Source organism: Herpailurus yagouaroundi, unplaced genomic scaffold (assembly GCF_014898765.1).
Source record: "Herpailurus yagouaroundi ecotype Mexico unplaced genomic scaffold, PumYag 29, whole genome shotgun sequence".
NCBI classification, from domain to species: Eukaryota; Metazoa; Chordata; class Mammalia; order Carnivora; family Felidae; genus Herpailurus; species Herpailurus yagouaroundi.
The window spans coordinates 29,630,972-29,655,167 of NW_024412377.1; the positions used below are offsets into that span (position 1 = coordinate 29,630,972).

The following is a 24,196-nucleotide window of genomic DNA, read 5'->3' on the forward strand; positions in this document are numbered from 1 at the left end:
TTCTCATAGCCCTGAAAGGTTATCAGCTGATGCAAGCATGTGGTCAAAATGGCAAGCTGCCCCTAATAGAGGGAGGGGTAGCTGCTGCTACAAAGGAGAATCTCCTTAAAATCTCCGGGTTCCCAGTTTCAGGCTCAGGTTCATTCCATCATATGGAGTAAATGTAGGACACATTCAGGAAATGTAAGTGAGCTCCTTGAGGCAGATTGTAAATACGAGGCCTCCTATGGGTGCGGCTGTTCTCCACACTGCTAAGATGGACCTAAGCAGTCAAGCCTGCCCTCCCACATTGCCCCATCTCAGCTAACTAACTGGACCCGGTAGGAAGGACTTAAGGCAGTGGTATGTTGGTAAATATTTAACCTGCTTTAGTGGGTGGGGAAGAAGCCATGATGTGTGGCATTTGCCAATTTTTGTACAGAAAATTTTTCTACCATGACTGATATCAAGTTAAAGCCTGACATCAACTGGCTCATGAATTTCCTGAAAATGCAACAATTAGCTCTCTAAAATCAGTACCAGTGGCTTTAGCATACCACTGACTTAGTTATCCTGAGTGGGAGAACATCTCTTTTGATAGATTCATCAGAAGAAGGAAGATGTTTCTTTCCCATAAGACCACTTCTCGTATCTCACTAACCTAAATTGAGTCACATGCCCTGAATATAACATTTTCAGATTTCATGACTCACAAACACTGTGAACGTGGGTGAGTTATCTGGATTGGCCTTTAGCTGTGAGGATCTAGTCTGGTCTGTGTTGGGGAAGGGAAGGTAGCTTCATGAAATTGGGTACCTGTTAGGAAAGTGAAAGAGAAAATGGATAGATTTAAAAATTCATTATATCAAGTACCCTCATAATGAGATATCCCAAGTCAGATTGCTATCAAGATGCTGAAGAACAGATCATAAATAAACAAAAAATATTTATATGGTAAGTACCATATTTCATCCATCCTAAGATGCACTTCCCATTTTGTCATCTTAAAACTGGGATGACTTTTTAATTTTTATTTTCTATAATTTTTTTAAAGTTTATTTATTTTGAGAGAGTGAATGTGAGCTTGGGCAGAAAAGGGGTAGATAGAAAGAGGGAGGGAGAATCCCAAGCAGGCTCCATTCTGTCAGCACAGAGCCTAATGTGGGGCTCGAACTCAAAAACCAAAATCAAAAGCCAGACACTTACCCGACTGAGCCACTCAGGCACCCCATGGGATGACTTTTACAACAGGTGTCAGACAGGTGGTGGTAGTTACCCGTGCCTGTGCTTCAAAACGTGCAGTGGCTGTCTACACCTCGGCAGAAAATTCCTGAGTTATTAGCGGAACACTTAGAAATGCCTCATCACCAACATTCGTGGTCGTCAGAAGTTGTTATTTGTCAGAGTCTGTGAAGAGTTTGGGATTTTACCCGATATACAAGCTAACAAACTCTTCTGTTACTATTTCATGAAGACTGGAAAAACCCATAAGACTCCTGAAGTCAGAGACTTTCTCAAGGCAAAAGCAGTAAGCAAGAGTGTCAGTATAATGTCCATGAGGTTCCCCGTACCTCCCAATTCTCACAGGGCAATACAGGTAGCAAGAAGGATGAAATGTGTTGTGTTATAGGAGAGGAATGTTGAGCTGGGAGATTTCCCATTTTATAGTGAGTGACAAGTAGGCCAACTCATTACATCAGCAAACACAACCCTCAGACATAGCCTGGGTAGGGGCACATGGGTAGCTCAGTCAGTTAAGAGTCCAACTCTTGATTTCAGCCCAGGTCGTGATCTCATGGTTTATGAGCTTAAGCCCTGCTTCAGGCTCTGAGCTGACAGTACAGAGCCTTCTTGGGATTCTCTCTCTCTCTGCCCCTCCCCTGCTCTCTCTGTCTCTAAATAAATAAATATTAAAAAAAAAAAAAAAAAAAAAAGGATGGGGCACCTGGGTGGCTCAGTCAGTTAAGCATTAGACTCTTGGTTTCCACTCAGGTCATGATCTCACGATTGTGAGTTCAAGCCCTGCATCGGGCTCTGTGCTGACAATGCGGATCCTGCTTGGGATTCTTTCTCTCCCTCTCTCTCTCTGCCCCTCCCATGTACTCTCTTTCTCTCAAAATAAATAAACTTAAAAAAAATGGCCTGGGCAAAGAGCAATCAGGGCATTCTTGGCATGTCCTGCAAGGGCATGGGACATGCAGGTTCATGATGGATTGCCTAGCCCATAAAATTGTATTGAAAAACACAGATCACAATATCTGAGTCCAAAAATAATTCATAAGTGTTTGTGAGTATACAATCATTTTGGGAATACCTTAACCAATTTATTGAGCTGTTTTACTTCTTCATGAATGGCAGATACACAGTTTCACCATTACAAGACAGAGGCATACTGTATGGTAATGTAATTTTTTGAAAGCCAAGTTATAAAACACTAAGAAAATTGCCACGTTATTCATTGTATATTAAATATCACTCACCTTACGCCTGTGTAAGGAAAGGCTACCCACTTGCATACACATCTTGTATACAATATCCTACACAATGAATATTTCGGTGATGATGATAATAACTTGACACAAGACATCTCACATAGTTCTTACTGTACAGCTATTAGGTCTTCACAAAACACACACATATGCTGCAGATGTTTATTAGCTGTGTGGGATGATTATTATTTGCTATTCGCCAAGTGAGAATGGATCGTCATAAACGTCTTCATCCTTGTCTTCATGTTGAGTTGAGTAGGCTGAGCAGGAGGAGGAGGAGGGACGGGTCTTGCACAGAGACACGGGTGTGGCAGAGGCAAAAGAAATGGAAGAAGTGGAAGGGGAGGTGGGAGAGGAGGCACACTCCGTGTAACTTTATGTAAATACTTTGTAATTTCTGTCTGACTTCTTGCTCTTATCATTTCTCTAAAAATATTTCTGTATGGCACCGATTCTTCTTCCACTGTTTGTTTCAGTTTCTGTGCCCATATCCTAGAAGGGTCCGTGTCATAAAAGAAGTCAAAAGCAGTCTTGAATAATCAGACCCTTCCTGCCTGATTCTTTAATGTCAGTTTGTTTTCTAGCATTGCTTCTTTTACGTGTTCCTCAAAATCTGGCACTGGTTCAGAAGCACTCCTCTCTATCAAGTTGTTTTCAGTTAATTCCTCTGGTGTGATATCTGTTAGCGCTTGAATTTCTCCAAGATCTTGAAAACTTTCACCACCCACCTTTTTGCCATATCCAATATTTTTCATGATTTTCTTAATTGGTTTTGTTGTAGATCCTGTGAAATTAGGCACAACATCTGGACAGTTTTCTCTGGCAGGAATTTATTGTTTCGGGCTTGATGGCTTCCACTGCTTTTTCTGTAACAACAATAACATCTTCAGTGGGGGGATCCTCCCGGACTTTTATGATGTTCTCTTGGGTTTCTCTGCCAAAGTATTGATAATTCTTTCCATAGAATACCATGTGTAATGAGCCTCAAGGGTCCTTATGACCCCCTTAATCTAGAGGCTAAATTAGAGTTGTTGTGATTAGGGACAAGTAGACCACTTTGACATCTTCCATGTTGAACTCATGAAGTTCTGGGTGACCAGGGGCATTGTCCAATATCCAAAGAACTTTAAAAGGCAGTCCTTACTGGCAAAGTATTTCCTGACTTCAGGGACAAAGTATCAATGGAACCAATCCAGGAAAAGGGTTCTTATTGTCCAGACTTTCATGTTGTACAATGAAAAGACTGGGAGAGGCGCCTGGGTGGCTCAGTCAGTTAAGCATCTGACTTTTGATTTTGGCTCAGGTCATGATTTCATGGCTCATGAGTTCAGGTCCCACGTCAGGCTCTGCACTGACAGTGTGGATTGTGTTTGGGATTCCCTCTCTCTCTCTGCCCCTGCCCTGCTCTCTCTCTCAAAATAAATAAATAAACTTAAAAAAATAAAATAAAAGACTGGCAACTAGTGTTTATCTTTTTCCTTCAAGCCTAGGGATTAGCAACTTTATATGTGAGTGTAGTCTTGATCATAAACCTGGTTGCATTTGCACAAAACAGTGAATTTAACCTATCCATTCCTATCTTAAATCCTCATGTTCACTTCTTTTCCTTAGTAACAAATGTTCTTCATGGCATTTTTTTTTCCAGAATAAAGAACTTGTGTCTACACTAAACACCTGTTCAGGCAGATATCCTTTCTCCTCAATGATTTTAATGGCAGGAATCTGTTAACTCTTCTGCCTCTTACTTGGCAGAAGCTGCTTCCCCTATTATATATGTTTAAGTTTTATTTTAAGTTAGGTAATCCCAACTTGAGGCTCGAACTACAAGACCAAGAGTCACATGCTCATCTGACTGAGCCAGTCAGGCACCCCTACCTTTATATTTAAGCCAAACCACTTTCTAGATTTATCAAACCAGGGGCGCCTGGGTAGCTCAGTTAAGCATCTGACTTCAGCTCATGTCATGATCTCACCACTCGTGGGTTAGAGCCCCATGTTGGGCTCTGTGCTGACAGCTGAGAGCCTGGAGCCTGCTTTGGATTCTGTGTCTCCCTTGCTCTCTGCCCCTCCCCCACTTGCTGTCTCACTCAGAAAGCAAGCAAGCAAGCAAACAAGCTAAAAAAAATTATCAAACCATCTTTTGCTGGCGTTAAATTCTCCAGCTTTAGGTCGTTGTTTCCTTTTGTTCTAAGTTGTCATATAATGACTTCACTTTTTTTAAATAAAGAGTATTTTTTTATGTTTATTTTTGAGAGGGAAAGAGGAGAGAGAGGGGAAGGGATGAGTGGGGGAGGGGCAGAGAGAGATGGGGACAGAGGATCTGAAGCAGGCTCCATGCTGACAGCAGTGAGCCCAATTCGGCTCAAACCCACAAACCGCAAGATCATGACTTGAGCTGAAGTCAGACACTTAACTGACTGAGTCGCCCAAGTGCCCCTACTTCACTTTTTTTTTTTTAACCTTTACTTATTCACCCTAATTGAGAGAGAGAGAAAGAGAGCAAGGAAGGGGCAGAGAGAATCCCAAACAGGCTTGGTGCCATCAGTGCAGAGCCCAACAAGGGGCTCGATCCCATGAGATCATGACCGTGGGATCATGACCTGAGCTGAAATCAAGAGTGGGATGTTTAACCGACTGAGCCACCCAGATACCCCATGACTTCACTTTTTCTTGAATCATATGTGTCCAAAGGTATGCCTTTCTTACAGTAATCTCACACCCAAATAAAAGCTGCATTTTCAATGAGATAAAAAAGTATTTTGCAAAAAATGCAAGGTTTTCATGCCTGCTGGTGTAGCTGCAGTGCTGGCTTCATGACTTTTCTTTTTTTACAGTGGTCCTTACACTGGATTAATTTATCTTGAAATGGTGCATAACGACAGTTGCAGACCTCACTCTATGATACAGAACAAGCAATTCAACTTTTTCTTGTATTATCATGAATTTCCTTCGAGAGCCCTTTCAGCATCACTGGAGGCATTTCCTATGGGTCTCCTGGTGTTATTCAAGGTTTATGGGATAGCACTAAATATGATGAAAAATGCACAAGAACCATAAGAGATCTTTTTTACTGTATTGTGCAATTTACTGGAGAGACAATTGCTTACATGATGATAAGTATCACTTGGCATTTTAAGCAGATACTTGCAACATTTGAGCTCACTGCAGTAGACACAGGTGAGCTACTAAATTATTACAGCAGTATAGTTTGTATTGCAGCTAATCTTATGCAGTTATGATTTAATACTGCACTTTTATGTTTGTTTACATCTTGACTACAAATGGTGTTTGTCATGCACAGTCTAAGTGTGTGTATAAGTTTTGATACATTTTAACTTTTTCTTTAAAGTTTACTTATTGTTTTTAGTAATCTCTACACCCAATATGTGCTTGAACTCAGGACCCTGAGATCAAGAGTCACATGCTCAGGGAGAGTGGGTGGCTCAGTTGGTTGTGTCTGACTCTTGATTTCTGCTCAGATCATGATCTTATGATTTGTGGGATCAAGCCCGAGTCAGGCTCAGGGATGAGCGTGGAACCGAACTGAAATTCTCTCTCTTCCTCAGCCCCTCTCTCCCACTTGCACTCACTCTCTTAAAAAAAATTTTTGTTTTAAGTCATGTGCTCTTCCGACTGAGCCAGATAGCACTGCAAAATTTAACTTCTTATAATAGATTTGTGTACATTTTATGTAAATGCTAAAACAGTAGTATCTACATATATTAATGCATTCATAGCATACTTTTTTTCATTTTTTTGGTTATATCTAGGTTGTGGAGTTCATCGTGCATTTTTTCAAACTGTCACAGATTTCCCCAAATCTTCCGATATATTTATTGAAAAACACCTGTGTAAAAGTGAAGTCCTACAGTTCAAACCCATGTTGTTCAAGGATCAAATGTATGTCTGTCTTTAACAGATCTGTGGTTTGAAAATATTTTATCCCAATGTGTGGGTTACCTTTTCATTTTCTTAATGTGGTTTTTGAAGAGATGTCTTAAATTTTGATGAATTTCAATTTATCAACTTTTTCTGATTCAGGTTTTCTGCATCCTAAGAACATACCTAATCAAAGATCACAAAGATCGTTTGGTTTTTTTTTTTTTTTTACTAGTTTCTTCCAGAAGTTTCAGTCTTACCTGTTAACTTGACATCTGTGATGCATGTCAAGTTAATTTTTGTATATGTTACAAGGTAAAAATGGAGGGTTTTGTTTTGTTTCCGTGTGGATATTTGTTTTGGTGCCATTCATTAGACTGTTCTTTCCCCCACTGAACTACCTTGGCACTTTTGTTGACAATAGGTTGCCTGTACAAGCGTGTGCATGTATTTCTGTATGCTTATTTTGTTCTATTGATTCATGTGTATAATCCTTACACCAATGCCACATCATTACCTTGCTGTAACTTAATAATAGAATCTTGAAATCATTGGAATATGTCCTCCAATTTTATTCTTTTTCAAAACTGTTTTGGCTATCCTAGAATCTCTCAATCCCATATAAATTTTAGGATCAGTTTGTCAATTTCTACAAAGCTTTCTGGAAATCTTGCTGGGATTGCTTTGGATCTATCAATTGATGTGTTATTAGTTCAGTCTCCCAACCCATGAACATTTTATCTTTCTCATTAAGGGTTTACTTTCTTCCAGCACTGTTTTATAGTTTCCATTGCACATGTCTTACACATATCTTGTCAAAATGTCTTATTTTGTGTGTGTGTGTGTGTGTGTGTGTGTGTGTGTATATATATATATATATATTTTTTTTTTTTTTTTTTTTAAATAATCTCTACACCCAACCTAGGGCTCAAACTCATGACCGTGAAATCGAGTCGCATGCTCTTTTGACTGAGCCAGCCAGGTGACCCTCTTATTTTATTTTAAGGCAGAGAGAGGGGGTATTTTTTCTTTCGTTTTTTTAAATGCTATTTTAAAGGAGTGTTTAAAAATTTTTAATTGTTGCTAGTATATAGAAATGCAATTGGTATGTTGACCTTGTGTCCTGTGATGTAACTTATTAGTTCTACCATTTTTTCCTAGTTAGTAGTTCTAGTATTTTCTGTATATTCTATAGGATTTTCTATATAATTGCCTGTCCATGTATTTATTTCTGCTTTTCTAATTTATACGTTTTTACATTTCTTTTGTTTGCCAAGTTGCAATGATCAGAACCTCCAACCACAATGTGGAAAAGAAACATCCATATTTTGTTCGCAACTTCAAGGAGAAAGTTTTTGGTCTTCTACCATTAGGTGTGATTTTAGCTGTACATGTTCCATAGATGTCTTTTTATCAGACTGAATAGGTTCCCTTCTATTTTTTATTTGCTGAGAATTTGATTATGATATGCTTTGGTGTGATTTTGTGTCTGTCCTGCTCTGGATTCATTGTGTTTCTTGGCTCTATGGGCTTATCGTCTTCATTATATATAGCATTAGGAAGTAAGTGGTAAGCAAGGTAGGTGGACAGATATAGTGGACTTATGTGGAATGCTGTGTGCCTAGCATTCAATTCTTTAAGAAAACACTTCTTTCCTGTTCTGTATACTTTGGGTGATGATCCTGTACCACCACACCCCAAGACTGAGTCCATGACTCAAGCTGAGTTAACCAGAACCTTTCCTAGGACTTCTCCATTGACTATATGTCTGGGTTAGAGTGAGGGAGATAAAGTCACTTGACACTCCCTGCATTCTCCCAGGAGGTATGGAGTAAACTGTCTGCAGACACAAAGAATAAACATGAAGAGAAGAGCAGAACTGACCTAGAGAAAGCCCTGAAGATATCAAGGCTCTGGAACTAGCCATGCAGAAGTAGGTTTATACTTGGACTTCTTAGTTTTGAAGGCTAATAAATTCTTCTTTGGCTTAAACTAAAATTCTTATTTTTGTTTTTGCCAACTGCAATAAAGTCCTAATGCCACACCAGAAATTTGGAATTTCTTCCAAGGGAAAACGTGGGAGTATATGTAGGTGTACATTTTGTTTTTTCAACATCTTTTCTTTCTTTTTTTGAAAGAGCTTGCGTGCACACGTGCCTGAGCTGGGGGAGCAGCAGACAGGAAGAGAAAATCCTAAGCAGGCTTCATGCCCAGCGCAGAGCCTGATATGGGGCTCAATCACAGGGCTGTGAGATCATGACCTAAGCTGAAATTAAAAGTCGGACGCTTAACTGACTAGGCCACCCAGGTACCCTGCACTAATGTTAGTGTGGAAAAGGAACAAAGAAGGGGTGTCAAATTAGAGGCAGGAAGACCAGTTAGACATTACTGTAGACATCCAAGTGAAGTAGAATAACCTCATTAAACCCTAAAAACCTAAAATAGTGAGATAATTGAACAGATAAATGGATATTAAGAAAACAAACTTGCTAAGAAATTGGCGACTGGATTTGGAATGAGAGGGAAGAATTTAAGGATACTACTCATATTTGAGTGGAAATTTCAGATGATAAAGACTGAGGTATAAAATACAGGAGAGGGGCATCTGGCTGGCTCAGTTGGTAAAGCATGAGACTCTTGATCTCAGGGTCATGAGTTCAAGCCCCATGTTGGGTATAAAGCTTACCTTAAAGAAAAAGAAAAAAAAAAAAAAAGAAAATAGAGGAGGAGGAACAGGAGTGGGCAGATTGCAGGGAGAGGAGTGAACACAGATCCAGTCACATTTTGACTGAGGAGCTTTGGAGGTCAACCAAATACAAATGTTCATCGCACTAGCGAAAACTCAGGTGTGGGCTGGAGATAATGCTAATCCTAGCTCCTGCATGGTAAACTGATTAATCTTAAAAAGGGTTAGCATCCTGCTGATAGGAGCTTCCTAAATGCAAAAAGCGTAACTGAGGGCTTTAAAACAAATGTTTCATTTCAAGCATGTCATAATGCAGTTTAGAAATGACGTTTAGAGGCGCCTGGATGGCTCAGTCGTTGAGCGTCTGACGCTTGATTTCAGCTCAGGTCACGATCCCAGGATTGTGGGATCAAGCCCAGAGTTGGGTTCCACACTGGGCATGCAGCCTGCTTGACATTCATTCTCTTTCTCTCTCTCTCTCCCTCTGCGCCTCCCCCACTTACACATGGGTGAGCTCCCTTAAAAAAAAATTTGCAATAAAAAAGAAGTAAAAATAATAGCATTGTTAAATTAATATTTGAAGTATAGAACAAAACTAAATAAAAATAGATTACATTAGTTCTTACCAACTTTTAGATTTAAGTAAGTCTTCTACTTTAATCTTCTTATGAGGAAAATGTGATTAGGAAAATAAAAGTTTGTAGAGTTTAAATGATTTACTAGAAGGCTCAAAAATATTCTGGAAAAAATGTTTTATTATTAAGAGAATTTAAATGAAAAAACTGATAGAAAAATGAAAGAAAATTATGTGCCCTTTCAAGACCTTTACATTTAATATTCCAGTTTTTCATTTTCTTGATACAACTATATCACTTTCATAATTTTTCCTCTCATGAAAAAGAGGAAAAGAGGGCAGGAAGTATCCTGAGGAAGAGAATGAGCAATCTGTGATCCTGAGATGAAATTAACTATAAAACATAAATGTGGAGGAAATGCATGTGATGGGTAGAGAAGTGTGTTCAATGAACAAGTCACTAGAAAGTCGCATATGTTATAACTAAAGAAATGTTGGACATACATCACATGCATTTCAGGGTCAATATCCCATATCTTGCAGTTACTCAAAATAGATTTTTCTCTTCTTTCCTGACCATTTTGCCACATGAAAATGATCTACCTAAAACAAATATGTCACAATCAAGATCTTCAGTGACTCCTCACTGCCTACAATGAATGCACTGTTTCATAAACAATGTTATTATTCATTGTCTATATGTTTAATAGTCATTATAAAGAAATGTGTTGAATACATACCAAGTACAAAATACACTAATACAGTAGATAAATGTGCTAGAACAATGCTATTCCAAGTTTGATCCAATGACCACCAGTACCAGCATCACATTACAGGTGGAACATTTATTTTTTTGAGGACACCAGGTGGTTCTTATGAATTAAAAGTTTTAGAAACACTGTTCTAGACAGTTAAAAAGGAGAGGACCTAATGTCTCTTAAGGGTCTCACTCTCCCAAGGATATGGAAAACATCTGCTGAGTAGCTGGAAGTTTTATAAACCTCAGAAGGTGTTCTGTGATGAAAGGAACAGGGTTAAGATTTCTGACTCCTAAGGACCATTTAGCCCTGTTAGCTTTCCTTTTGAAAGATATAGCTTTAATATTGTGAGTTGAGTATATTTAACATGGATATTAATGTGTTTGTGTGTAAATGGTCTAATTATATATACGTGTGTGTGTATACATTTTTTTTTCCAGGACTGGAGTCATGGCTAAATAACATTTAAGCAAGACTTTCATTTTAAGTAGACATCACAGAATTTTAAGCTTAGAAAATTAACAGTGTATAACTTAAATTTTACATATTAAAAAAACTAAAGGAACTGAAAGCTGAAAATTATGAGAGTTAGTGGTACCTATGTATGACATTTTGACAGTCTATTAAATATTATGAATTAGAAGATTATGGGAAAAAGGGAACTACATTCTAGGAGAATATGAAAAGGTCAACCCACGATCTTGGGAAAGTATAAGAAAGAAAAATATTTTCAAAATGTACTGTAAAAATTGTTAGACATGTTTTAGTGACAATAAGCAGAAGGTGATTACTCTTGATAGCATAAAAGGTGAAAGGAAAGAAGTCCATGTTCCTGCTTTTTGTTAGTCCTGGTCATTCCCACTCTATTCTCCTCCCTTGTTGCCATGACTTTGGGGAACTTGGTTAAGTTTATTCCAATTTGTTGAAGGCTAAAAACTACATTCCTAATGATTTTGCTTTATATATCATATCTTGGGTAAAACTCATTTATTATGGTTATTGACTGGGGAGGGAGGAGGGGGAATCATACAGGGAGCAAATTCCCAGATGATGTTTATGTGGCCATTTGGTGCGTACTTTGAGAACCACTGCTTTAATGGAGTCAGTAATCAGTCTCAAGGACTGGTAGGTAGACACTAAAGGAAAACAGTATCTCTCTGTGTAGGTTTTTAGGACATAGAACATTTGTTACACATTTGCCACCTGCTCAAGAAACAGCCAGGTATGTATTAATCTTTAGGAATTGTGGCAAAATTAGTAGCTGGAAAGAAAGTAGCTGGAAAGAAATTTCCTTTCCAAAGATGAACCTAAAACCTAAATAATTTTTAAAAAGAGACAGTGTTTATTTGCCTGTATTAGGATTGTTGTAGGGGCGCCTGAGTGGCTCAGTCGGTTAAGCGTCCGACTTCAGCTCAGGTCATGATCTTGTGGTTTGTGAATTTGAGCCCTGCGTTGGGCTCTGTGCTGACAGCTCGGAGCCTGGAGCCTGGAGCCTGCTTTGGATTCTGTGTCTCCTTGTCTCTTTGCCCCTCCTCTGCTCATGTTCTGTCTTTCTCCCTCTCAAAAATAAATAAACATTAAAAAAAAAAAAAAAAAAAGGATTGTTGTAGAATCCAGTATTATGGGACCTGCTCACCTAGCCTATTTAAGTTTTAGTATCCATATCCTTGGACTAACTTGAAAATGAATAGCATAAGTTCAAAATTTCTGCCTGCATTAAATTAAAAATAAGAGTTTCTAAATATTTTTTATTCTTGTGTTAAGATCATAGGTAATCTTAGTTCAGGTGTTTCTTAACCTCATTATTAAAAAACAAAATAGTAAAAAATAATTCATCTGGCAAATGTACTGTTTGTAGATAGTAGCCACTTTTAAAACCACATTTCTATTAAAGTTGTTCTTAGATTTACAGCACCTGATATCTGGACAGCTGAGCTTTTATTTTACAGATCAAAATGCATAGATGAAAATACATTATAATATTAATGAAGCCGTTCGAGTTTAGCCTGAAGAGATTTAAAATTTCCTGTGATGGTTTGTACTGCTACTGACGAGCTCATAGACTGAAGCTCAACCAGATAACCACAGATAGCATCCAGGGACAGATTTGTAAATCTTCTCCTGTAAAAGAAAAGATACCTGATCAACTATCAATACATTCAGAAACATTTCCTCTCCCCTTTCTCACACGGGAGTTTGCTTTTTTTTCTCCTAAGAAACATTTCCTCCCATAAGACTTCTCTCCAACTTCTGCTAATTTTAGTATAGTCCCACAAAGAGCAAGGATTATAGGATTAAGTAAATGGTAAATAAATGAAAACAGACAAGAAATGCAGGAGATAGGTGAATTACCACATAACCACCATTTTCCTTTGGAAGATTATTATAACGGGAAAGAAGCAATTAAGTATGACTCCTACAATGAAATTATTTACATTTTTTTGGTCTTTTCAAACAAATATACCTTGAAATGGCCAATAATATCACAAAGGCACAACTGAACTACACTAAGTCACTAATTCAAAACAGAAGCAGTGTAGAAGTAATTCATAACTCATATCACTTTACCTATAGAAAGGATTTAGGACAAGGTTTGAAAAATGGTAAAAACTCTAACCTTTTATACATGCTAATTGGTATCATTCAACCAGTTAATCTCCACATCTTCCTTCATTCTCTCCAACTTAGTTGCCCAGATACCTATTAGAAACATTTGAAACCATTATAGTTACCTCTCACAATTTAAAACTTGGCTAGGATTCTCAACATATCTTGCCAATAGCACATGTATGCAATCCAAAAGGTGCAGTGGCTTCTTCATTCTGTTCCAGAATGGATCCTATAAAAAAAATACACATCATGAGTTATAAAGCAAACTGTGTCAACTGATTTTTCTTTTCTTTTTTGTCAACTGATTTTTTAATCATTTATGTTTCTCTTCTTGATAGCTGTGACATCACTTTTACTTTACACCTATGCACACTTAGTCTGATACTGTAAATAAAAGACTAAACCAGTAAAGAATCTTTTTAATTAAAAAAAAATGTTTTTCTCATTTTTTTATTTGAGGAGGGGTGGGGAGAGAACAGAGAGAGAGAAAAAGAAAATCTCAACCAGGCTCTATACTCAGCACAGAGCCTGATGACCCTGGGATCATGACCTGAGCTGAAACACTCAACTGACTGAGCCACCCAGGCGCCCGTGCTGAAACCAAGAGGTGGACACTCAACTGACTGAGCCCATGAACCAGTGAAGAATCTTAATTCTAGTTCTAGTTTTACCAGTTATTAGCTATGTGACTTGAGCCCTTGTCAGATGTAGCAGAAAATGGGGATACTACTACTTGCTCATTTTCCATCGTAGGCTCATTGTGGGGCTTAAATGAGATATACAAGAGCCTTGTAAAGCACTGCATAAACGTTTTGATGGTGCTACCATAAAAGAATAATATATACGTCAACAAGATTTAATTTGGATCTTTTATCTTAGGATAAAAATTAGAAAATACATAGTCTGATAAGGCTCAATGTGGTAAGAAAGATTTTTATTTACATTGAGGTATAACTGACACCTATTAGTTTCAGGTGTACATTGTAACGATTCCCTATTTGTTTATACTGAGAAATGATCACCATAAATCTAGTTACCAGGCATCACCATCACAGTTAACAAAAGTTTTCTTTTCTGGTGGTGAGGAAGATGTTTGGTATATTTTAAATGAAGTTATAAGGAATAAATACACTGTTATTTTGTTTTGTTAAAGTAAATGGTAATTCTTTTTTTTATTAAAGGTTACAATTTACTTAAAAAAAAATTTTTTTTTTTTTTATTTATTTTTGAGAGCCAGAGAGAGACAGAGCACAAGTGGGAAAGGGGCAGAGAGAGACGGAGACAACAGAATCCGAAGCAGGCTCCAGGCTCTGAGCCATCAGCACAGAGCCCGATGTGGGGCTCGAACTCACAAACTGTGAGATCATGACCTGAGCCAAAGTGGGACGCTTAACCGAATGAGCCACCCAGACGCCCCATTAAATGGTAATTCTTAATGTATGGGTTTAGCCTATTCCACCAAGAGTATAGCAAATATAACTATGTTTACTAATATTATGAAATATTTTATTTTTATAATATAAAGCAAAACAACTCATTATCGGTTTTAGGAATCTAAAGTATGATAATTTATGTTCAACAAATGAAGCAAATTTCTGATCGATTTTATCATATGAGATATAAATAAAAATGCTCTCCCTGGCACCTGGGTGGCACAGTCGGTTAAGCGTCCGACTTCAGCCAGGTCACGATCTCGCGGTCCGGGAGTTCGAGCCCCGCGTCAGGCTCTGGGCTGATGGCTCAGAGCCTGGAGCCTGTTTCCGATTCTGTGTCTCCCTCTCTCTCTGCCCCTCCCCCGTTCATGCTCTGTCTCTCTCTGTCCCAAAAATAAATAAAAAACGTTGAAAAAAAATTAAAAAAAAAAAAAATGCTCTCCCTCTTTTATCCAGAAAATGTTCATTTACCTTAAATAAAATTATTTCAGGGGTGACTGGTTGGGTAAGTCAGTTAAGCGTCCGATTTCAGCTCAGGTCATGATCTCCAAGTTTGTGAGTTTAAGCCCTGTGTTGGGCTCTGTGCTGACAGCTCAGAGCCTGGAGCCTGCTTCAGATTCTGTGTCTCCCTTTCTCTCTGCCCCTCCCTTGCTTGCACTCTACTTCTCCCTCTCTCTTAAAGATAAACATTAAATATAATTTTTTAAATTAAAAAAATATTATTTCATTTTATTTCATATTTTCCTTACCCGTGACTTGAACAAATGATCATATACTTCCAGTAGCCTAGGTAATGGCACTCCAATTTCATTCATTGTCTGTATTACAAAACCTACATCCCAGTTCAAAGTACAAACTTGCTGTTCTAAAAACTGCACAATAAAATCTGGAGAGGGAAAAAGATCAGAAATTAGAATTGTTAACTCCCTCCCCACCCTCAGCTTATTGAGCTATAACTGCCATATTACATTGTGTAAGTTTAAGGTATACAATGTGATGTGATACACATACATACTGTGAAATGTTTACTCCAGTAAGGTTAGTTAACATGTACTTCACCTCACATAATTACTATTTTGTTGTTGTTATAGAATTGGTAATTCCTGATACTAAAAAGTAGGCCTTATTCTCATTTTTTACTACTTGTCATGTCATAAGATTGTAACAATAACACTCACATTCATATTTATGATACTTAAAATCCGAGACTGACCAATGTGAACATCGATGGGCAAGAGGAATCACCGAAAAGGCTGCTACTGAACCTGCGTCTCCTCTAGTATTTACCATACAAAAATTTTGCATAGGTAATCAAAATTCAAAAGCCCTAAACTTCTAGTTTGAAGCCCTCAGAAGTTTGTCATTGAAAGATGGACAAAAAAAAAAAAAAAAAAAAGGAAAGAAAGAAAGAAAGAAAAAGGACTCTTCTACCCTAAACTTTGTTGGGCTCAAAAATTAAAAATCCAAGTCAGTGGGTGCCAGGGTGTCTTTGTCAGTTGGTTGTCTCACTCTTGGTCAGGTCACGGTCTCATGATTCACGAGTTCAAACCCTGCATCGGGCTCTGTGCTGACAGTGTGGAGGCTTCTTGGGATTCTGTCTCCCTCTCTCTTTGCACCTCCCTTGCTCACTCTCTCTCAAATAAATAAACATTAAAAAAAAAGTAAAATAAAAATAAAAACCTAAGTCAAAGCAGAAATACCTCAAAAGAAATTATGTATAACGTGGCCTTTTTAAAATTATTAAAATTGTTAAGTTTTAATTTTGTCTTTATTTTCCTCATTAATGAAATATCATGGCAGTTTCAATCTATACTTACAAGAAAAATGGCATGACTATAATGGTTTTATTTCTTGACATCTTCAGGGAAGAGGTCCTAAATCAGAGATGGTCTATAAACAAGTCTCTATCCTCATTTAAAAAAAAAAAAAAAAAAAAAAGGGGCATCTGGGTGGCTGAGTCGGTTGAGCATCCGACTTCAGCTTAGGTCATGATCTCACAGTCTGTGAGTTCGAGTCCCGCGTCAGGCTCTGTGCTGACCACTCAGAGCCTGGAATGTGCTTCAGATTCTGTGTCTCCCTCTCTCTCTGCCCCTCCCCTGCTCATGCTCTCTCTCTGTCTCAAAAATAAATAAAAACATTAAAAAAACAAAAAGCAAAACCAAAAAAAACCCCACAAAGAAAACAAACAAACAAACAAACAAAAAACAGGGGTGCCTGGGAGGCGGAGTCAGTTGGGCGGCTGACTTCAGCTCAGGTCATGATCTCACAGCTCATGAATTTGAGCCCCGTGTTGGGGTTTGTGCTGACAGCTTGGAGCCTGCTTCGGAATCTGTGTCTCCCTCTCTCTCTGCCCCTCCCCTGCTCACACTCTGTCTCTCAATCTCTCTCTGTCAAAAATAAACAAACATTAAAACAAACAAACAAACAAACAAACAAAAAACAATTTAGGGGTGCCTGGGTGGCTCAGTCAGTTGAGTGTTTGACTCTTGATTTCAGCTCAGGTCATGATCCCAGGATTGTGGGATCGAGCCGGACATTGGGCTCGGCACTGAGCATGAAGCCTACTTAAGATCCTCTCTCTATCTCTCTCTCTCTCTCTCTCTCTGCCCCTCTCCCTGCTCGTGTGCACTCTCTCTCTAAAAACAAAAAACAGGGGCGCCTGGGTGGCTCAGTCGGTTGAGCGTCCGACTTCGGCTCAGGTCACGATCTCACGGTCCGTGAGTTCGAGCCCCGCGTCGGGCTCTGGGCTGATGGCTCAGAGCCTGGAGCCTGCTTCCGATTCTGTGTCTCCCTCTCTCTCTGACCCTCCCCCGTTCATGCTCTGTCTCTGTCTCAAAAATAAATAAACGTTAAAAAAAAACAAAACAAAAAAAAACAAAAAACAAAAAACAAAAAACAAAAACAAAACCCAATTTAATGTTATGTTGTGAGCACTTTCCTGGTTCTCAACATTTTTCAAAAACACTAGGTGCTTAACATTCTATGTTATGGGTGTATTTATGTTAATTTACAGTTGAAGAAAACATTACACATTGGCAAATGGCTAATAATTAAGAGTCACTACATAGATAACAATTATTGTCAGTATATTTGGATAAGAAAGGGGTTCAAAATTGCATTTTTAACACAACTATCTGCTATTTTAAAGAAAAATATGTCCTCAGTATAATAGACTGCAGTTGAATTAATCACAGATTGCCCATGCAGAAAAACACCAGCCATTTTTCTTTTCTCCTTGAACTTGCATAGCGTTACCAACAATACAATCATAACAGTTTGTTAGCACTGTTTCCAGATAGATATATAAACCTGGAAGGTCAAAGAAAGTTTCCTATCTATTTATCAACAAATTTCTGCTATCTTTGGAAGTCTTTCTGGAGAGGCAGAAATAAACTGCTGAGCTAAACAGCAACAAAGAAACAATTCGACTCTGAAGAACATTGCATTTCCACTGCAATGAAGAAAACCATCAAAAGAAAACAAAACACCTCTGATAGCACTTAAGGTTATTGCTTACCTAAAGGAAAGAAGCGAGGTGTGCCAGCATAAATTTTGCCAAGGAGCACAACCTTGAGACTAAGAGCATGCATTCTATCCGGGGAGCTCAACGTCACACTTTCATTCAATTCTGCAAGAAAAAGACACGCCATTAGAAACCTAAATTTTTTAATCGGAAATGTTTAAATTGGCTATTTTATTCTGTTTCGAGGTACAAATGCCCTAGAAATGATTCTAATATAATGAGCAGATACTCTGTTTCTGTTAGTGTTTGAAATACTCTTGTCTTACCAGGGCGCTCGTTACAGGATTCTGGAAAAGTGTCTCAGAATCCCTTATTAAGTACAACCACAGAGGCTGCTGGCTGGCTCAGTCAGTTGTGAGTCTGACTCTTGACTTCGGCTCACATCATGATCTTACAGTTCTTGAGTTTGAACCCTGTGTCAGACTCTATGCTAGCTGTGTGGAGCCTGCTTGAGATTCTCTGTCTCCCTCTCTCTCTGCCCCACCCTAGCTTGCGTGCACCTCCCTCTCTCTCAAAATAAATCAACAAACATTAAAAAAAAAAAAGTACAACCACAAAAATGACACATCCTTTTCTCTGAGAGCCCTCTCCAGTATAAACTGAGGTCATTCTCTGGAGGACCACCCTTTGCCATGTCTACATACCCTCCACTCACCCTCTACTCTAGATATAGGAGAGCCACTAGCAGCTTGCATTCCTCTACCAAGTCACTAAATAATGTATGCTAATATACCCGTAAGTGAGCACTTACCTTTCTCTATGATATCTTGCCAAAGTGTCTGCACCAATATAGGGTCCGAATAACCAGCACAATGAATTATTGCAAGCTTACACTCTGCAAGTTTAAATGGGTCAGCAAATTCCCCATAAAGCTGTCAGAGAAAATGTCATCATTATACATGCAACCAGAGGTCAGCAGTCAGAAATTAACAGTGATGCACTCTTTGACAATTAAAAGTAATCAAGGATTTTATTCAAAGTTCCTAATACATGATATAAAGACATGATGACATACAGCTGTCATAACCCCAGATTAAGAATGGTGAAGGCACGGTAAATACATTTAAATAGATTTCAACATCTGTGCCTTTTTCCCCCCTTGGCTGGCAGGGAGATACTGCAATGATATTTCTTTTATAATTAGTGTTGTCTAAACTAGGGTTTCCAAAATCTTGGAAATACTGACAAATCTCAGAGTGTTTCACAGTATTTGGAGAAATGTTCAAGAATAATTGAAAAAGGAATTGCTCAGAAATACAGAGTGGGAGAGGCTTGAAGATACAAGGAAACATAAATTACTTTTCCAAGACAAGAAACAAGGCCATAAAATAGATGGCAGGAATTTTAACAAAGCCCCATGTGAGGCTGATAGATTTTTGGTAGAAAATGGCCTGCAAAGAGCAAGTAAACTCTTCCTAAGAGTAAGATACCACAGCAGTGATTTGTCAGCCCAGCAACATGCTCCCAAGAATGGCTTATCTTATTTTGTGGAGATAGATTAATCTTTCCCATGAAATACAGAGTAGAACACAAAAGAAACAAAGAATCTGTAGATATTAGGTGACTGCTAGAGTAATTCAACTTGCTTTTTTATTACCTTAGTTATGTCCATTAGTTCGGAATCCAGCTGAGAAATTGCATCCTGTACAGAAGAATGATGGGAATATTGCCTTTGTAGTGTCTCTTGTATCTGAAGTTGGATCCTAGCAACCTAGTTTGGATTAAAAAAAAGCAAGTCTTATGTTCTTTATGATAAATCAACAAGTACTTGAAGGAATGATTCCTAGTATCTGACTTTAAGTTTGTTAAAGTAAAACTAATGTATACAAAACAGCATAGTGACTATAGTTAATAACACCATAGTGCATATTTGATAGGTGTTGAATAGATCTTAAAAGCTCTTATCACAAGAAAAAAAATTGTAATTATGTATGATGATAAATGTTAACTAGATTTAATACGGTGATCATTTTGCAATATCTAAAAATACTGAATCATTACATTACACATCTGTAATATGTTAGATGTCAATTACACCTCAATAAGAAAAATGTGTAAATAAAGACCTAGGAGACCAGCAACTCTTCATCACAACATAAAAGATTTCAAAGGAAGTATACTGTGGCAGAGAGCCTATGCTACCTCTAACATTCGTTCTTCCCATGACTGTAGCCAGACAATACCTAGATTATACTTCTCAACTCCTTTGCAGGGAGATACGGCATAAAATTAAGTTCTCTTCAAAGGAATGTGAGTGGAAGTAAAGTATGTCACTTCAGGGTTTAGGTCTTTAAGAGAGTGAATATGCGTCTTACATGTTTTTTGTTCTCTAACTCCCTTTGAGAGAAGAAAAGGTAAGACCACAGGAGACAATAAAGCTGTAAAATAGGGTCTTGAAATCAATCAAGTGGAAGAAAGCCAATGGCCAATCAGGAACACCAGCTCTGTGGATATTTGTGAATGACGAATAAGCTTTTGTATTTGGACCATTATATACTTCTGGGTCTCTTAATTAGGGCAGTTCAACCTACTCTATTTCATATATCTACTCATTAGCTTCCAGAATAGATGGTAATTGTGATATAATGTCCTTGGTGTTGGAACAGTTGGAAAAAACCTTCAAAAATGCCACAGAGAAAAAATTTTAATTACAGTAATGTGCTGTGACCCAAGTGCTACAGACTTAAAATCTTTTAAAATATTTATATCTAAATATGAAAATAAACACATGTAGGCAGAAGAGACTAGAATAATGCTGACTGCTACTGACCTGTTATTGACTGGAAGGAAGAAGGAAAAAATGGAATAAATGTGGCTACTGATCAATGCAGACAAAGCTTAAGTATCTTTAGCACTTACTTCCATTTTTTCTTCTAATTCATGAAGGAATTCACCATCTGCGGCTATTGATGAAATGGCAGTGGAACTTTTGGCACTAAGAATGGCTCGAGCGATGTACTCTAGTCGCTGCTGAAGTGAAATTTCTGTGCTGGGAGGAAAAACTCTTATTTTTATTTATATGAATTCTTAAGGATCCAATATACAAATATATCAATTATGACACATTATTTTTTATACACCAAATGAACATAAAAGGCCATTTAAAACTTGAAAAAATTATTATAGGATTTCTAATAAAAGAGATCTACAATTTAAGGCATCAAATAAAGAAATACTTAAGTTTATAGCCAAAAAAGTTACATCTTATTTTAAAACTTTAATTCGGTATATTAAAACTTGGATTCTTCTAAAACTAAAATTAAGGAAAACATTCTTGATTACTCCTCACATTCTTCGCTTCTCTACCTGAATATGGCCAATCTACATGTGATCATCCACAAAACAACTAGATTGACCTCTTAAAAACAAATATCCGATTATGTCACATGCCTTCACCCACTCCTTCAACCTCTGCTCCTTCTACTTGCTCCCTTGTTCACCATCTCCAAGCCAATGGCTTTTTTTTGTACTCTAAACATGATAAACTTGAATCGAATAGATTGCCTCTGCAGAGACCACTGCTCCATGCCTGGACCCCTTCCTCTGTTCTTTAACAGCTGCCTATCCGTGTCACTTAAGAATCAATTTTTATGACAATTTGTGAGGCCTCCTCTGACCAATCTTAACTAGAGCAGCTCCTCACTCTCGTCCTCATCCGGCAATTTCTACCATACTATCCTATTTTTATTGTATTCACAGACCCTGAACTTGCATGCACGAAATCTACCCACTGGAACGGGAGCTCCCTGGGAATAAAAATGGTGTTTATGTTTCTCACTACTCCTTGAACATACATCACTGGTGCTCTCGCTGGCTGGCTGGCAGATGTCAGAAAGCCCCAAACATGTATCCATCTCCATGGTTACCATCTTGAGTCCTTTCCAATCCCCTAACTCTATCAGATGTGGTTCTTTGACATTATAAAGTGACTTGGCATTAAAAACAAACACGCTAATTCATTTGGTTGGTGGGAACCTCTCAAAGCAACCAGTATTAAATGTAACTTTTGATATCCCCATTACTTTCAATTTGAATCAGGAAAAAACTAGCTTTTCCTTTCAGAGATCTCAAACTGTCCTTCTGTATAACTATGGTTTCCATATTTTCTCCCTCCCTGCTCCCCCCTGCAAAAAGCAAAAAGGAAAAAGAATTAAGTCCTTTCTCCCTTCTTTCAAAGTACAGGTGTAGAGGACAGTTACTTCGCACTCACCATCTCTTAATGTTGCACATAAAGGACTATTTTAGGAGTCTGTTTAGTACATTTAGAACCCATTTCTGAAGGAGCTTCCCTTTCTTTCCCCTCTCATCTCTAAAAAATACATACTTGAATTAAACATATTAAAAGTGGTAACATTTCTAAATTACTTAAAATAGAACATTCTATAACTACAAATTTATTTTTTGCAGACTATATATACAAAAAGTATAGTGATAAAAAGTAACATTATAGTTGGAAAGATATTTTATTGTGGAGACAGATGGTAAGCTGAGAGCTAAATTGTGGATGGACAGGGTATCTCACATGAGGAAGAAATTCGGTTACACTGTATTATGTATAATGAAGATATGGATAACAAGTATTCTTAAAAGTCAGAGAATTTCTGAATACTTAATAACAATAAAATTATTGTTATAACAAGGAAAAAGGACAATAAATACTAATGGAAGAGCAATTAAGAACACATATATACATACTCACATTTGCTATTAGTCACATCTAGACTCTTTAAATTTATTTTACTTTATTGTATGTACATATGTATGTATTTTTTTTTTTTTTTTTAATGTAAGCTCTATGCCTATGGTGGGGCTTGAATTCACAACCCTGAGATCAAGAGTCGCAAGCTCTACTGACTGAGCCAAACAGGTATCCCCATAAATGACCATTCTGATTAGTTTGGTTTAATAACTGCTTTGCTTCAACAACATCCTCCTCCTAACTTAACTGATCTACAGTTTTTAGAAATAGCACTTGCATTATTTTGGCAAAGAAAATTCCAAATGAAAACACAGGGTCAAATTAATGATCTATCCAGATTGTATTAAATCGTATTTTGAGGGTTGTCTGGGTAGCTCACAGCTCAGTTGGTTGAGTGTCTGACTCTTGACTTCAGCTCAGGTCATGATCCCAGGGTTGTGGGATAGAGCCCCACATGGGCTCTGTGCTCAGTGGGGAGCCTGCTTAAGATTCTCTCTCTCTCTCTCTCTCTCTCTCTCTCTCTCTCTCTCTCTCTCTCTCTCCCCCCCTCACTTGCTCTTTCTCTAAAAAAAAAAAAAATTGTTTTTTGATATGATAATCGAACTAGAAATTTCAATGCTTTCTTTAACAAGATTCTTAATAATCTTCAACATATATGCTCAAAACTTTTTCAGTAATTTAAAACAATGTGAGAGCAGAGGAAATAAGTCTAGAATTAGTAAAACACTTAAAATTGTAAAGCCTTTGAGAAGTTTTTGTCCTTTTAATTAAGAATACTAATTAACTGCTTTTAGTAGGAAAGAATCTAAAGACAAACTTTAAAGAAAAGTTTCAGGGGGTGCCTGGGTAGGTCAGTTGGTTAAGCGTCTGACTCTTGATTTCAGCTTGGGTCATGATCTCATGGTTCATGGTTCATGGTTCATGAGTTCGAGCCCCACATGAGGCTCTATGCAGATGGCACAGAGCCTGCTTGTGTCTCCCTCTCCCTCTGCCCCTCCCCCAACTCTCTCTCTTTCTCAAAATAAATAAGCATTAAAAAAGCATTGGGTATTTGGTACCTTCTACACACTATGAAAAACAAAAAGAGAAAACTGTAAACTTTCAGTCCAAGTAAAAGCATTAAAATTCTACATGCATATAACCCGAATGAGGTTTTCTTTCTTTCTTTTCTTTTTTTTTTTTTTTTTTAAGTAGAGTCCACATCCAACATGGGGCTAAAACTCACAACCCTGAGGTTGAGTTACAAATTCTACCAACTGAGCCAGCCAGACGCTATTTATTTTCTGAAATCTGGATGTAACTAGATCTAGGTTAGTTATCAATAATTCTTCACAGTGAGAGTATTATACCATACCTATGCATGTCAGCCAATTTGGACAGTACACGAGCAGCATTACTAAAGCTTCTGTTCTTTTCATAATATCTCCACAGTAAATCCATATAACGAACTTTGTTTTGATCAACTTTGGCCATTCGGACTAGATGTGGCTCCAGAAATGGAGAAGCAATCTGCAAATTATACAGTTACTCAGAAACATTTTCTAACTATTTACTTGCTCTTTATGT

General features: G+C 37.8%; 1 protein-coding gene across 1 annotated transcript in view; it reads right to left on the bottom strand.

The window, feature by feature from the left end:
* Positions 1-12,284: 12,284 nt before the first annotated feature.
* Positions 12,285-24,196, bottom strand: part of NUP155 (nucleoporin 155) — a 73,064-nt gene continuing 61,152 nt past the window's right edge. Inside the window, exons 28-35 of the mRNA XM_040495626.1 lie at positions 23,985-24,139; positions 20,791-20,920; positions 19,529-19,642; positions 18,683-18,803; positions 17,926-18,036; positions 15,158-15,294; positions 13,098-13,204; positions 12,285-12,486 (exon numbers count right to left, since the gene is read on the bottom strand). Of these exons, the coding sequence (XP_040351560.1) occupies positions 12,348-12,486; positions 13,098-13,204; positions 15,158-15,294; positions 17,926-18,036; positions 18,683-18,803; positions 19,529-19,642; positions 20,791-20,920; positions 23,985-24,139 (1,014 nt within the window). The 3' untranslated portion in view covers positions 12,285-12,347. The remainder of the gene's footprint in view (positions 12,487-13,097; positions 13,205-15,157; positions 15,295-17,925; positions 18,037-18,682; positions 18,804-19,528; positions 19,643-20,790; positions 20,921-23,984; positions 24,140-24,196) is intronic.